Source organism: Durio zibethinus, chromosome 5 (assembly GCF_047325235.1).
Source record: "Durio zibethinus cultivar Kanyao isolate XHJ-2024 chromosome 5, ASM4732523v1, whole genome shotgun sequence".
Lineage (NCBI taxonomy): Eukaryota > Viridiplantae > Streptophyta > Magnoliopsida > Malvales > Malvaceae > Durio > Durio zibethinus.
The window spans coordinates 5,835,710-5,851,605 of NC_143166.1; the positions used below are offsets into that span (position 1 = coordinate 5,835,710).

At 31.0% G+C, this 15,896-nt stretch overlaps 2 protein-coding genes across 3 annotated transcripts; one reads left to right on the forward strand and one right to left on the reverse strand.

Annotated features, from left to right (window-relative positions):
* Window positions 1–5,726: 5,726 nt before the first annotated feature.
* LOC111282019 (ADP-ribosylation factor 2-like) lies at window positions 5,727–8,888 on the forward strand. 2 transcript variants are annotated; one of them, XM_022869896.2, is made up of 7 exons: window positions 5,727–5,867; window positions 6,317–6,477; window positions 7,065–7,135; window positions 7,297–7,416; window positions 8,084–8,202; window positions 8,289–8,370; window positions 8,639–8,888. In XM_022869896.2, the coding sequence occupies exons 2-7, from the start codon at window positions 6,330–6,332 to the stop codon at window positions 8,642–8,644; spliced, it is 546 nt and encodes a 181-aa protein (XP_022725631.1). In that variant the 5' UTR covers window positions 5,727–5,867; window positions 6,317–6,329; the 3' UTR covers window positions 8,645–8,888. The 2 variants fall into 2 exon arrangements, with proteins under 2 accessions (XP_022725631.1, XP_022725630.1); XM_022869895.2 differs by having other exon boundaries at window positions 5,728–5,867; window positions 6,307–6,477.
* Window positions 8,889–11,651: 2,763 nt separating this feature from the next.
* Window positions 11,652–14,421, reverse strand: LOC111282845 (putative nucleoredoxin 1). Its single transcript, XM_022871108.2, has 4 exons — window positions 14,248–14,421; window positions 13,197–13,676; window positions 12,626–13,102; window positions 11,652–12,339 (listed from the first exon to the last, which is right to left on the reverse strand). The coding sequence occupies exons 1-4, from the start codon at window positions 14,359–14,361 to the stop codon at window positions 11,941–11,943; spliced, it is 1,470 nt and encodes a 489-aa protein (XP_022726843.1). The 5' UTR covers window positions 14,362–14,421; the 3' UTR covers window positions 11,652–11,940.
* Between the last annotated feature and the right edge of the window lie 1,475 nt (window positions 14,422–15,896).

Below are 15,896 nucleotides of genomic sequence, written 5' to 3' on the forward strand. Positions count from 1 at the left end.
CGATTTCTGAAAATAGTTATCGAAAACTGAGTAGCTGGCCGAAAAGTTCAACCGGTGTCGAAAAATTCATCAAAAAATTTAAATTTCACTGAAAAATTTAATCGAAATCTGAAAATTTTCCAGAAATTTCCAGAAAAAATTCACCTAAAATTTTCCCAAAAATTCTGAAATTGCTTCTGAAGTTTCTGAACAGCTTTTTTCTTTCTTTTTTCGCTCTTTTTTCTGTTCTATTCCAGCACCTATTTATAGCGATTGATCAGAAGAGTTTCTAATCAATCCCAATTCCCTCTAGGATTTGGATTCAATCTTTAAATCCAATCTCAACTCTACCAGCCCTAAATTCACGCCAGAATCTCAGTTGTTCCTGATCCTAATCCCAATTGGATAATCAAAAAAAGAAAGAAAGAAAAGAAAAAAATAAAAAATAAAGATAATATATTAATAGATAAAAATATTAATAGATAAATAATAATAATAAAGTATATATATCAACAGATAAATAATAAATAAAAATATATATATTAATAAATAGTAATAATAAATAAATAAATAAGATACAAAAAAATAAAAACACAAGATACAAAATAAAAAATAAAAAATAAAATGGTCATACCTATTTGGACCAGGCCCAATTGATCCGGGCCTGGACCAAATTGGGTGTCTACAGTGGCTTTAGGGTATTTACAAACAAGACAACTATTTCTTTTTTAATAAAAAAAAGTTGAATTGGAGCAATCATATCTCTCTATCATTGGGCATATTCTTTGAAAAATTTACCTTCTTCTCCATGTTTTGTAAAGAAAGACGATCAAGAGCTAAATCAATGATGTGGCGATATTGGTTGATGAAAGAATGAGTCAAATCCTTCCATGATCAGATGCAAGTTTTGTTTAACTGGACATATCACCTTCCAGCAAAACCAATGAAACTATTTTGAAATACATGCATGAGTAGTTTTTCATTACTAGGGTAAACTACCATTTTACAATAGTATATTGTAACATACGTGATGGAACATTTCATACTGTTATATTTTTTAAACTTTGAAACCTTAAATTTTAGAGGTATAACCACATTTGAAAGTAGAAAAAACCCAGTGGCATCCATAAAATTGTAAAAATCAATACCTTTCACAGCTCACAATCTTTCATCGAGCATGTTTATCTTGTAATCAACTTTAGAGTCATCCAAAAACTCAACCATCTTCAATTTTAGTTTCACTTTTGGAATTGAAAACTTGGATAGATTTAACTACCTTTTCAATGAATGCAGGGTTGATGTAACTTTGAACATTTTTTTGGCTAGGTGCATGTAGCATTCATGAATAAATAGAGCTTGTAGAAAATGCTAACTATTATGGTAAGCAGCTTTGAGTAGAATAGGCTTGATACAGGCCATAACTCAAAGGATATAGAGGATCAATAATATCATGTGAAATATTTTCTTCTACTATTTTTCCTTTAGTTAGCTTACCCAATGCTTCAAGGATTTTGCTCAATTTTTTTTTTTGATTTCTTTTTTAGCCATCTCTAAGTTTTCAATGCGGCTTGTATTGTCTTACTCTATTCTTTTAGCTTGGACTCAAGTGTTATACTTGTGGTAAGTTTGTTGAGCTATCCTTAAACCTTGATTTACCACAAATAGGGTTCATGTTTAGAATGATATTCATGAAACCATCCAATTATCAATGAAAATAAATGCATAAATGCAATGAAGAGAATTTATCACATAACAATTGTTAACAAAAAAATCTTTATTGAATTAAAAGTTATTTTTAACTAAATCTAATATTACATCCATGAAAAGTCTAAAGTTTATTGAGGAAAGAAATCCTTAACTTGTCGATATGGGCTTTGCACTTCATTAAGAAAATCTAACAATTTTTGGTCATGTATTCTCACTGGCAGTACTTTTGTCTTTCATTTTTCAATCTTTTTTATCATGTCCTTGGCTTTGTAAGCAACCATAGTGATTTGGTTAATCAAGGACTCTAACTGATTATGCTTTTTCACATATGCCTACTTTAATTACTCACACTCTTTATTCACAGCTCTCATTTATGTTTCAAATTTCAATTTTAACCACAATTCTATTTAGCATTTGGATGTGTCTTTGTACCTCAGAAATTGCATTTTCCTTTTCTTGTAGCTTTGCTTGCAACTGTCTGTTTTTTTTTTCAAAAATTGAGCCAACTCTCGAGTGGTGGATGATCGTGTTATGTTAATGTCATCGAACAAACTTTTCTATTCATCATTTTCTTATTCGAGTGCTTGAACTTCCCTTTTTAATATGTTGTTTGTAAACTTCAACTCTTCAAATTCCCTTTTTATACTAGTAGAGGACTTTGCTAGGCTTTCCATAGATGTAACTAAGATTTTTTTTGTTCAAATTATTGTGGCAATTACTCTTTATGATAAACCTAATGATATGAATGTATGTGTAGGAAAAGAAAAGGGCTAGTAGGCATATAATATAAACAAAAAACAATATATAAATACAAAGAATAACATAAGGGTTAGTATGCAAATAATATATACAATAATATATATATATAAATTTACAAGCAGAATAAATATCCTATCATGTGTCCTATTTAAGAATTTCTAACAGAGAAGGCACGATTCTAACTTAAGTTCAGGCCCTTAAGGTTTATTTACATGCTAGATTTAAAGTTTGATAGTCTTACGGTTATCAAATTGTTCCTTACATCATTATCCATTATAGACTAATAAGGTACCCAGTTTTCACTTATTATAGGTTATAAGCAGAAATTGTTCAATTTAAGTAGGAGTTTTTCACTAACCCATGTGGAGACATTAAATCTCATGAAGGCATGGTACTTTACTCCCTTATAAGGGATAAAACTCGAGTGTATAACTCATGTTATACATGTGCAAATGAATAACAAATATATAAAATGAATAAATAAATAAATAAATAATACAAAACAATGAGAAAATTTCTTAAATTTATTAGGTTAGGCTTAGATAACAAGAAATTATTTATTGGCCTGACTCTTGATATCCCTAGTGAAGTCACCAAACTGTCATAATGTATAGGTGTATAACCTTATCGCAACACTAATCTTTTTTATTTAGGTATGATTAGTCACCTAATTGAATCTATACCATTTTAAAAAGAGATCCCAAACTTAATTCGGGTATCTTTAAAAGGTAAATTCTAATCTACAAAATTAGATTTTAGATTTGGAGTACAGTTACATATGAAAAAAATTATAGCACTCTCACAGCGCCTAAAAGATGGTACTAGTTTGATTTCAAATTATCCAAGTTGTAAAGTCTTTTTGTAATTTTACCAAATAATTTAATTATTGAAAATTAATCTTAAAATTACTCTAATAATTTGATAGTAATTTAAGAAAATTTTCTCACTTCAAAAGTATTCATGAAGACTAATGTCCCACTCTAAAAAGGCTCAATCATTGGATTCACTTAAAAAAAAACTTTTATTTATGAAAGCAATTTATTTTCAAAAATATCTTCCAATATGTTGGTAAGATTTTTTGTCAAAGATTATCCTCTAATATGTTGGTAGGATTGAAAATTTATTTGTTTGTGAAAATAATTTATTTTCAGAAATATCTTCTAATATGTTGGTAAGATTTTTTTTATCAAAAATTATCCTCCAATATGTTAGTGGGATTTCAAAAAAATATTTTTTTCAAGAAAATTCATTAAGTCCTCTAATAGTTTGGTAAGACTTAATTTAAGATTTAAATCCTTTAACAGTTTGATAAGATTGAAAAACTTTTTTTTTTTAAATTTGAAAGAAAAAATCAATCAAAATAAAACAGAAATCATCATGCAAATAATACCATGCAAAAATAATATAATATATTAATTATCATGCAATAATTTTAATTATCATGCAATTAAATATAATCATACAATTATACAAAATATATTTAATAGATCATACAATAAATATGAAAACATACAATTAGATATAAAAAAATGCAAAAATAAACTATTTTTTCTCACCACTTTAATTCAAACAACCATAATAAATATAAAAATATAAATATAAAAATAAAATAAAAAACAAAATTATTTTTAAAGTTATGGCCACATCAAAATAAAGTTAATCAACTTGGGGTCTTATTTTTTAAATTATATTTTTTAAAATCAAACAACTTAATTAATATTGCATAAGTGAGAGAATGTCAGAATTTTAAAATGGGTTACTATTAATTGGTGATTTTACAGTTTAATAAAATATGCTAACAAATTTAGTCATAATACAAAACAAGTATGAAAATCCAAATAGTTAATTGTAATCACTTATATATGAACTTTACATATCTTATTGGGTCATTGTTGTTTGATGGTATGTAACCTTTGGCCTAGTAAACCTTTAATGGGGAGGTTTTTAGGGTTTTAATATAAATTAGCTAAGGTCCCCTCTTCATTTCTAGGTAATGGTATCTGTTCATTGAGAGTTGTTGGTAAAAGAAAAATGAAAAGGAAAATCTAGTTTTTTCATAAAATTATAGTTGCTTTCACTTGATGATTACGTCTGCTTATACAGGTATGTAAATTAATTGATTGGTGTTCTAATACTCATATATAATTTTGAGATTTAAAGAAATTATGCTTACACTTACAATTTAACCTTTTTTTTCTTTTCTCTTTTGATTTTTATTTAAAAATTATGATATAATAAATAAATTATTATTATATAATAAATTAATAAATATAATTTAATTATTTATTTTTAAAATTATTATTCAACATAAAAATAATTTTTTAAATTTTTTAAATTATTTACTAACTTTATAAATATTGAATAATTTAAATTTTTTTATTATATATAATTTTTAATCTAATATCATTATTTTTAATTTCAATTACAATTCACCTTATTATCATTACTATTTTTACATTCACATATATATATATCATTAATTTTAATTTCATTACTATAATAATCAATCATACATTTATCACTAAATTTTTAACATCATCAAAATAAATTTATCATCTATTTAAATGAATCTTAAGAAAATAAGCTCGGGCCATAAATCAAAAAAGGTTGTCACATCATTTAACCAATCAATGACTTTATTACAGTTACATCCTAATGTTAAAATATCTGTTTCGATGTCTTAAGAGTTAACTGAATTAATAAAAATTAAATATTTCATTTATAAAACCTAAATTAAAAATTTATTGTCAACAATCTCGCTTGATAGATAAACTATAAATTAAATATAAATCTATCCTAAATATATGATCTAGCCTAATTTTGGACTAAAAGACCTCCTTTCCCCCCAAAATTATAAATAAATAAAAATAAAAATAAAAACCCCAATCTTCTTGACCGCTGAATTCTGATTCTCGCCCGGTTGAGTTGGACCATCTAGAACCAAATTTTTACGGACAGGCCCGCTTAAAACTCCTTCCTTCCCTTGTTTTAAAAACATGGACCCTAAGGTAAAATAAAAATATATTGATGACGTGGCAGAAACCAACCAATCAGGGTTCCTTTCGAGCATATATATATATATATATATATACATTTTTTGTATGGTTTGTGTATGGAAAGCTGAGATCTCACGCATACTGTGCACAACAGTTTCGTGTCGGTGACTGATTGGAACCAACAGGCAAAACTTAATGTATGGCAATTTGGTTATTTTCAATCAAATGATCGGAAAAATTATCTGGTGTGATGCACCCTATGGCCCGGTCCCTGGTCTCCTTTGCCTATATGAATCACCCAAATGGGCATTTCTCACCCCTATTCTTCGCATCGGTCTGAAGCTTGCGTTTCTCAAAATTTTCTCTCTATTTGGTTTGGTTCAAAATCAAAATCTCTCACGGATCCCTCTGCCATTATCTCCAAAGGTATAGTAATTCAAATCTATATTTCGATTTTGCTTTTCGATCTCGCAAGCGGTAAATGTAAAGAAACCAATTCAATGTGCTTTACATGATTCTATCTCTTTGCTTTAAATGTTAAGCTTCTAATCGTTTCGTTACCGTTTAAAACTCGTTGGCGATTCGTGGCTTGATTTCCTTGTTTATTTGTTCATTTCATAGCTTGCGTGTCGAATTATGAGAAATTTTGTTGCTTTCCTTTCTGATCTGAACGTTTATCTCTAGATCTGTTATTTACCTCTGCTTGTATATATGATTTTTTTTTTTAATTCTCAGTGGAATTTTATGGAAATGACGCCATGGCATTGATTTTTTGAAATTTGATTTTTGATTGGAAAATGGTAGACTCGAGTTATTATTTCATGTTTATTTGGAAATAATATCTGTGAATTTTTAATATATTTAGGGATCAACAGCTAGGTAAGAGAAATGGGGCTGACATTCACGAAGCTTTTCAGCCGGCTTTTTGCCAAGAAGGAGATGCGAATTTTGATGGTGGGTCTTGATGCAGCCGGTAAGACTACCATCTTGTACAAGCTCAAGCTTGGAGAAATTGTCACCACTATTCCCACCATTGGTAAGCGCTCTTATTCGAAATCTTTTTTTTTTTTTGTTAATCTCTGCTTTCGGATATTATCTCTAAATCTATATTAGAACTATTATCATTCTGCTGTTGTTATGATTGCTTGCACCTTATTTAGACAATGTGTGTTGTCATGTACTCCATGGAAAAGATTAGATAGCAAGGCATGTAATCCATTATGTCTCTGTGTTGTCGTTTCTTTCTTGAATTTAGCTATCTTGGTCCTCTTGAACTTGTAGTTGCATGCCAGATGCTAGATTTTCATTCTAGGTTTGGATCATTTGGCAAGTTGAGCTTGTGATTCCAATAAGATACTTTATTTTGTTATTGCTATAAATATTGTTATCGCTATAAATATTGTTTTTGTATATTTGAGATATTGGAACTTGACTGCCCTGTAAATGAAGCATGCACAGATCAACTCAACCAAGGTGATGAACTCGCATGAAACATGTGATGTCTAGTCACAGGACCATAATGCAAATATTTCATATTGTGATTTTGTTTGATACATTGACTTGTTCATGTTTGTGATGTATTGATCCATGCTCATGGTTTGTCATATGCATTTTTACTTTCAGGATTTAATGTGGAGACTGTGGAATATAAGAACATCAGTTTCACTGTGTGGGATGTTGGTGGTCAGGACAAGGTATGAGTGTTTTACTTTGATGTTTAGCCTTGTTATATCGGCAACATTTCAAATAATCTTTTAATTTCTGACACAATAATAGTTAGGGGGTCTTTACATATTCTGATTTCCAAGTAATGGCAAACCTATAACGTCCTAGTTTTTCTTTCTTGATCATGCAGATTCGTCCCTTGTGGAGGCATTACTTTCAGAATACACAGGGTCTCATCTTCGTGGTTGACAGCAACGACAGAGACCGTGTTGTTGAAGCTAGGGATGAATTACATAGAATGTTGAATGAGGTATTGTTTATGCATGTATTTAATTGTTGTTATAAGTGGCTTTGGATGCTATCTTTGCTGCCTTCATATACAATAACATTTAGTAGCCATACACAAGCAAAAGGGCAGCCTAGTGTTCACAGCTCCTCCAATATGGAGTTTGGGAAGTCTGATGTCCACTGCCCTGCCCTTACCAGACAATGAGGTGTTTTTTTTTTTTCCCTCTGTAACTTGACAATTGTTCCAAAATATATCCAGCATAAATGGCATGGTTCTTCCCTGTTACTTGATCTGTCGATTGCAAAGGCCATTATCACAAGTAAAGTGCTATTGAGTGAATGTGGTGTTGAAAGTTGTGGGGAATCAAAGGAACAATATAGTGTGGGAAACTACAAATTTTAGAAGCTAATGATCAAAATCAATGAAAATTGTTAGCATAATCTATGCTACTGGTTTTCTTCCAAATATTTATTCATCTAAAGTAGTTTATGTTTTTGAAGTTATTGTTTTTAAAAAAAAATTATTTTTAACATTTACATTTGTCCATGAGGATACCAAAATTATCGATGAAAATGGATAGATACTAATATATTCATGGCAAACCAAGGAGCATGAGTTGAATCTTCTGCTCTTGGTGTAGTTTTGCTGGATTTTCGTGGTTAACAAGATTACGATTACTTGTTTTCAGGATGAGCTGAGAGATGCAGTGTTGCTTGTATTTGCAAACAAGCAGGATCTTCCAAATGCAATGAATGCTGCTGAAATTACTGATAAGCTTGGCCTTCATTCCCTTCGACAGCGTCACTGGTAAGCTTTTGCATTATGTTTTCCTGATGTGTTTTGCACAAATCTTCTTATTCATTACCTCTGAGGTGCCTTGGTGGTCTTTTCAGGTACATCCAGAGTACCTGTGCAACCTCCGGAGAGGGGCTTTATGAGGGTCTGGATTGGCTTTCCAACAACATAGCTAACAAGGTGAGAATGGATACTAGCACAAGTATCTTTATGGATCATTCATTTTACTTAATCTGTACATCCTTCAAGGATGAGTATAACTTAATGGTTGAACTGTTGATGTTTGTTGTGTTGAACATTCCATGTTTCTTTTTCTCGTACATTAGATTGCAGCAAGATTCTAGAGTCAAAACTAAAATATGAATGTCTGGAAAAAAAATTACGCATTATAAAATAGTTGAAAGTTGCCTTTTTCTGTTTTTGCTTATGTTCACACGTGTTATTGCAGTCCTGAAGCCGTTAAGAAGATTTTTGCAATATGGGACATTCTGGATGCAGGGGTGAATATTATCTAGTTTATTATTATTATTATTATTCTCCATTTCTCATTTAAGACAGTTGGATTGTTATGCTTTTTCCTTTTGGTGATGAGCATTTTAGTTATAGGAACTTATTATGGCTATATTGTAACTAAAAACTGGTTGGTTATTCCTTTTGGATGCAATGCTTCTGACTGTAATCAAAACTAATTTTGTGCATCTTTGCGATTGCTTTAATTTCATTTCTTGGACTTTTAGAAATCAATTTGCATTGGCTTGCAATGGCTTTAATATCCCGCTCTCAAGCCATGTTCTCTCCAATGGATCACTTTCTCACTTGGTACCTTCCTAATTCACTGGTTAAATGCTTGTGCTTTAGACCGATTCTGTGAGCTGAAGAGCTTTCCGATTTCAGTCTCGTATGGTCTTTCCGAGACTGTGAAGTAGCTTTTCATTTGAGGTAATACTTTTTCTTATAGAACACAAATGCAGTAGTAAGGGTGTAAATGAACGGAACGGTCGTTGAACTCTTGGTGAATAAATTCGGTTATGATTTGTTTATATTCGATCGTTAAGTTAAATAAATGAATTTGAATAAGATTTTAAAGTTCATTTAATAAATGATCAGAGCTCAAACATTATTAGTATTCATGAATAAATTTATTAAGTTGTTTGTGAATAAATTACAAATTCGATACTAACTTGATAATGGAATATTTTGCTCTTGTTAAGTAAGTTCATTTTAACTTTAATATCTTTTAATATAATCCAAATCATGATTTAAGATTTATATCATTGTAAAGTATGCAAAATGTAGATTAAAAATCTTCTATTTGGTTTTTAGGGTTACGATTTTATAATAATCCTTTATTTACCTAAAATTGGAGTTAGGTTAAGTTTTGAAGAAACAAAAACTGAAAAATTATTTTTGTAGTCTCTGTAACGGAGGTAGGAAATCATAGCAAAAGTGAAGGCTGATTTTTTAAATTTGCCACTCGCCGGTGAGGGTTACAGACAACGATAATCGAGAGAGGCCCTGGACTGCTGGCTTATTAAATTATGCAGGGCAGCATTTAATGTTTATAAAATTTTGAAGTTTATGTTTATCTACTTATTTAAGAATGGAGAAATTTGTTTGAGTTCAACTAAAAGCTCGGCTCTATGACTGAGCCGTGTTCAATTAACATTTCTACAGTTTGGTTTACTGAGCCGAGTTCAAACAACATTTCTTAAGTTTGGTTTGAGCTCGGAACTCGTTTGTGTTCATTTAATTTTAGGTGAGCTGAATACGAATAAGTTGACGCTCAGCTCGGTTCATTTAATACCGAAGGATTAAGAATGTGTGTTTTGGTTTATGTTTTCTGGATCAATTGAAGTTTTAATTTTTAATTTTTATTTTTTTGGAATTTGATGCATCATTGATTGGCTGTGTGAATAATAGCTTAACGATTGTTTTTGACTACTCAAGCCGGTATTTTATCCACACTAATGTTGGGACTGAGAAAGTTGTGCTGCACGAGTGAGTGTTTTGGGTATTGCTCGACTGATTGAGATTCTCAAAATTCTTAGCATTACATCATGGTTGGCAGCAAAATTCAAGATTCTCCTCTAACGCATGCCAATGGGATCCCTACCCCATTAAAATTTACAATGAAAAGATAAAGGCAGCGGCCATAAAACCCTGAAATATAAGGAAATAAACATCCAAGCAGAGATCTAACAACGTTTGCAAATACATGTTAAGACAGAATCAGAGAAAATGGGTTCAACTTACAGCGAGGATATGGTGACAAGAATATTCATTCCAGTTGAGATTCTACGTTAAAATGAAAACCCAACTTTTAAAATTCTGCAGTTTGGCAAAAGGAAATTTTCAATGAATTTTTTTTCTTTTTTAAATATTAAGAGTTAGATGCAACACGTTGAGAACACGAAACATGCAAATTCGAGACGGCTTCGAAAAGTTAAAATAAAAACTCGAAAAATTATCAAATAAGATTAGCAGGTTAAGATATATCTCTTAAGATATATTAATTTTTTTTTTAAATGTAATAATCTTTTACATTCGTTCATAAAATTAAATATATATATATATATTATTAATATGTAAAAATAAACTTTAGACATATTGATTCCAAGTAATATGTAATTTCAAAAAAATATTATTTTTATATTTGCATTAAAATATAATTACATATTTTTTGGTATATTTTTTAATTTAATGTAAAATTTTTTTAACAATACAATATATAAAAATAACATAATTAAGTAATAAAAATACAATGTATTTTTTAACAATACAATGTATTTTTGAATTTAATGTAAAATTTTTTTAACAATACAATGTATAAAAATAACATAATTAAGTAATAAAAATACAAGTTGGTGAATTGGTATATGATTCCACTTCATTATTTTTCTTACTAAGTGAGTAAATATATAGTACAAGTATTCCAGCATTAAGCTTTGGTATATATTTTTGGTAGTTGTTAGGATCAAAAGCCCTGATTAATACGTAAAGATAAGTCGGTTCAATTAACAAAAGAAAAACTTAGATTTTAGCATTAAATCTAAAAGTGTTTTGGGCTAAAAAGTTCATTTTTACCGCAATCTCAATGGTGAAAATTTTGAGTTTTGCAGTAAAAAATTTTGATTTTACAAATCAAACAGAAATTTCTTATGTTTGCAGTTCAAAAACACTTTTGACAGGTGAAATCATTTTTTTTTGTACTGTAACTTTAAACTTTTATATTATACATATATATTTTTTAATATTTCAATACACTAATAACACTATTTCACAATAATATTGAACATTTAAAATTTTTAAATCAATTTTTTTTAATCACAAATTTTAAATATATTTTTTCAAGCCAATTTTTTTTTAAACCGTGACAACAATACTAATCTAAGCCGAGTCAATTTCGATGACTTCAACAATAAGTATTGACCACTGCATTTCAAGAACATTGCCACTTGAGAGATTTTCAAAGTTTTTATTGTATTGCATACATATGATCGTGGCTACATCAGCAGTAGGAACAACTGGATATATACACACACAATACCGACAATACCAGACAATTTCTAGGTCCAAGCCCTTGAAGAAACAAAGCATAGACTTAACATTGCAGCTGCTAAATTTGCAAACATAAATGAAATATAGATAATACCACCACCAAACCCAAGGACAAAGATTCATCAAACTCTAGTGCAGACATCTCCATCAGAGACTCAGCCTTCTTTTGGATTTCATTCCTCCTTTTGCCATCTAGTGCTCAGCCTCGATCTCACTCAAACGCTCCTCAGTGAAAGGATAAGCATCGGCCCCATGGGCCATGATCAGATTCCTGGTCTCTTTTGTAACAGTTTTTCCAGTTGGTCCGATGGTTATAAGCATAGGGATGCCTCGGACGTTGAATTTGCGACTCAATAATGGCTTCCTAGCATCACCAAAAGGAAGTGCCAGCCAGGGCATTCCTGAATAATATTCCTCAAAGGAGGCTTGATCCCTGTCACTAGAAATAAAAACCACTTCAAATGCTTCGTCCATTGCCTTGATCTTCTTATATACTTCAACAAGCTTTGGCGTGAAGGCACGGCATGGTGGGCACCAATGTGCTGAGAAGTACAAGAGAACGGTCTTTCCCACCAAGTCGGTCACCTGGACCTGAATTAGGAGATAAATTCATCACTCATCAGAAAGACGGGGGGCTGAGTTGGCTAGCATTGCTGCTAACCATTGCTTATACTCATGTGAAGCATGAAAGGCTTAAACATATATATTCAGAAACAGGGGAGGGAGGGAGGGGGAGCTGTGAAAGAGAATGGAAGCAGGATATAGGGTGTGTGTAGTAACCAAACTGTGGTCAATTGCATGACTATATACACTCAACAGTTCAAGTTAACATGATCTTGAAGAATTAGCGGCATACAAGGAAACCAAATAATCATACCTTAGCTCCATCGTTCCCTATGACAAAATCCAGATCCGCTGAAATCAGAATTGATTCCAGAGTTTGTGCTGCCTCTTTTGCTTTCTCTATTTCTGCAATCTCCGCAAATTTTTCAGGGGTGAAGGGATAGGCCTGAATCCCATGTTCTTCAATAGCTTCAGCAACATTAGAGTGGAGAGTTTTCCCATCTGGCCCAATAATAACAACAGTTGGAAGGGTAGAGAGCTCAAAGTACCTAGCCAATTTCTTACAGGTCTCGTCTTTGAAGGGCAATGCCAACCAAGGTGCCATAAAGCTTTCCTTGAAGGAATCCTCTTCATCATCAATCGATATCAAAACAATCTCAAAATTCTCCCCATTTTCTTTCAATTTCTTATAAACTTCAGCAAGTTTTGGAGTAAAATCAGCAGATGCCTTGTATGAAGACACCGAGAAATATAGACCTACAGTCTTACCCTCAAGTTCAGAAACAGGTACCTAGTACACAAATTAAGAAGCAATGATGTATTAAAACCCATTCAAAAAACCTAGAAAAAAAAAATAAATAATTTAGTGCAATCATCGAAGTTACCTCGTTTCCATCAGATGTAACTACAAAGTCACGTGAATGGGAAACCAAGAGAGTTTTTATGGACTGTTCCTTCCTGGCCTTTTCTTCTAAATCTTTTAGTTGTTGGATTTTTTCAGGGGTGAAAGGGTACCCGTCCTTTCCGTACTCTAGAATGATCTCAACTCCCTCATCAGTCAAGACTTTACCATTTTCATCCAAGAGCACAAGATGAGGTATTCCCATCACCTTGAACAACTTGACCAAGCTGCTGCGTGTCTCTGAATCAGAAAAAGGAATTGCAAGCCATGGCATCTTAGAAAAGTAACCATTGAATGACTCTTCGTCTTTATCTCTTGAAACAAAAATGATCTCAAAATCGCCTTTTGGAGAGAGTTCAGAGTGCACCTCAACTAACTTAGGAGTGAATCTTAGACAAGGGCCACACCATGATGCTGAGAAATATAATCCAAGCTTCTTCCCTTTCAAGCATTCAATTTTAACCTATAAAATTGAAATTTCAGGCTTGATTGCCAAACATAATTATCAAACAGTGACAGTTATCGAAACCCCAATGTATTACAGGGAATATCCAACAAGCAGTGAAGTTCATATTCCTTAAACTAACATCAAAACTGTAGATTTAATTTGATGTCATGCTATTATCATCATTCATCAATTACAATCATTGAAAAAAGCAGATTAAAATAAATGTTTAAATTCAGTTTTCCCTTTTTGTGAAAAATGAAAACCATTATAGATGGTTAAATCATTTTCACCATATTATCTATAACTATAACCTCTCAATTTCATTTGAATTAAACAACCAATCAAAGGCTCCAAACCCAGTTCAGAAGACAACCTAGTTCACTATATTCCATTCTCAAAAACTATTAATTTTCCAGCTTTTCCCCCTAGAAGACTAAAAATTTCAGCTCAACAAAGTTTAAAAAAAAAAAATCTTAAACTCAATTATTTTCCTCTTCATTTCTAAAAAAAAAAAAACCTTTTAACAAAACATTTATGATAAAAACAGATATCAGACAAAAAAGATTTATCTGCGGGAGTTAGTTACCTGATCACTGTTGTTGCGTACCAGGAAATCCCTCTCAGAAGTAGAGAAAAGCGACTTAAAGTCGTGACAATCACTGTTGATCGTCTCAACAACGTTGCTTGAAGCCTCCGCCATTGTTTAAACTGATAATTTCTTTTTCTTGTTTGGGTTGCTTTTTTGGATGATGAGTGGAGTGAAAGAGCGAAGAGATTATGCAGCTAATTTATAGCATAAGGCAGATTAATAGTCGCTTTGGATTTGTTCAACGAAGACAGAAGCAAGGCCATCACCCATGACGTCGGTCCTCCGTGGAGCAATGACGTCAACGGATTTGCGTCATGGTTTTTAAATGAAGCAGTAGTTTCTTTGAGGTTTCCCGCTGACCGCTGGCTCCGTAGATCCTTTTTTTCTTGTTCTTATCTTCTTTCCCCCCCCCCCCCCCCACCCCTTTTTTTTTTGTATTTGCTATTTTTAATTTTATATTTAAATTTGAAATTTATATTTAATATATTATCGGTCTAAATATATATTTTATAAATTATTAACAAATAAAATGCATCATTTTAATAACAAGTAAATATAAATTTTTAAAATAAATATTTTTTAAAAAATTCTTTATTAATAAAATATATCATATCATTTATTATATTAATGAGATAATTTTATTTAATATATTATCAATATATAATAAAATTTGTACATCAAAATATAAATTTGAAATACGTAGCACATCCAATCAGCGTTTAGTTGGTTGGATTGAACAAATCAAGTAGCATACTAGCAGAGTTATAGGTGGAGTTGTCTCTAACAAGGGATTGGTATTGGTCTTGGTCAAGCTCAACATGCTCCCATCATTCAACCAAACCTACATATGCGAAGCCTTTGAATTTCATCTAATCGGCGACTTTAGGTAGGGCATAGTTTTGATTTTACTCTTAAAGTCATGCATAAAAAATTTTTCATCTCATATATATATTTTTTCTCATTCGAGAATCTCCTCTTCTTCCACGGTGTCCCAAAAAATTGAACCATCTCTTGCTATAAAAAATCAACCAATGAATAATTAGGACAAATTTAATCATATTTTCATAATTCAATTAAACCATCTCTTGCAATAAAAAAGAAGCACATAAGGTTTTAAAACTCTTAAATTCCAAGTTTAAATTTTATCTAAGTTTCGTGTATTGGTTTGTTAATTTATGTAATTTTTTTATTAACTTTTTTATATATAAATATGATATCATATATTTTGAGTGATACTTCAACGAATTATAATTTTAATTTCATTACCCTAAAAACAAAAACCTTTATCCGAAACTGGAATGAGAGCAAAGTTGTAGTAAAGAAAAGGTAAGAGGGTTATAATCAGTGAAAGCTTCCATGATTTTCCCTTTCACTTTTCCGTATTCTTGAACCACCGTTTTCACTCCCAAAGAACGCATAACATAGTCTAAACTCTAATGATACATGCTCCATGTTTTCATCCTTTGCTGAACTGTAATTTGACAAAATGTAATTTGGTAGAGATAAACGTAAATGAAATTGGCGATCACATCATCAGAAAAAAAAAACAATAAAACAAAAAAAAAAAAAAAACAAATCAAAACAAAAGCAGGATGCCATGGAAAAATCTTTGCAAGCCCAATCGTTAATTTTGAATCATGTAATAG

Coding starts and splice junctions, on each gene's coding strand:
- LOC111282019 (XM_022869896.2), top strand. CDS start 6,330: ATGGGGCTGACATTCACGAAGCTTTTCAGCCGGCTTTTTGCCAAGAAG. Junction 6,478..7,064: donor CACCACTATTCCCACCATTG/GTAAGCGCTCTT, acceptor TTTTACTTTCAG/GATTTAATGTGGAGACTGTG. Junction 7,417..8,083: donor TACATAGAATGTTGAATGAG/GTATTGTTTATG, acceptor ACTTGTTTTCAG/GATGAGCTGAGAGATGCAGT.
- LOC111282845 (XM_022871108.2), bottom strand. CDS start 14,361: ATGGCGGAGGCTTCAAGCAACGTTGTTGAGACGATCAACAGTGATTGT. Junction 13,103..13,196: donor TTACATCTGATGGAAACGAG/GTAACTTCGATG, acceptor TTTGTGTACTAG/GTACCTGTTTCTGAACTTGA. Junction 12,340..12,625: donor TAGGGAACGATGGAGCTAAG/GTATGATTATTT, acceptor CTCCTAATTCAG/GTCCAGGTGACCGACTTGGT.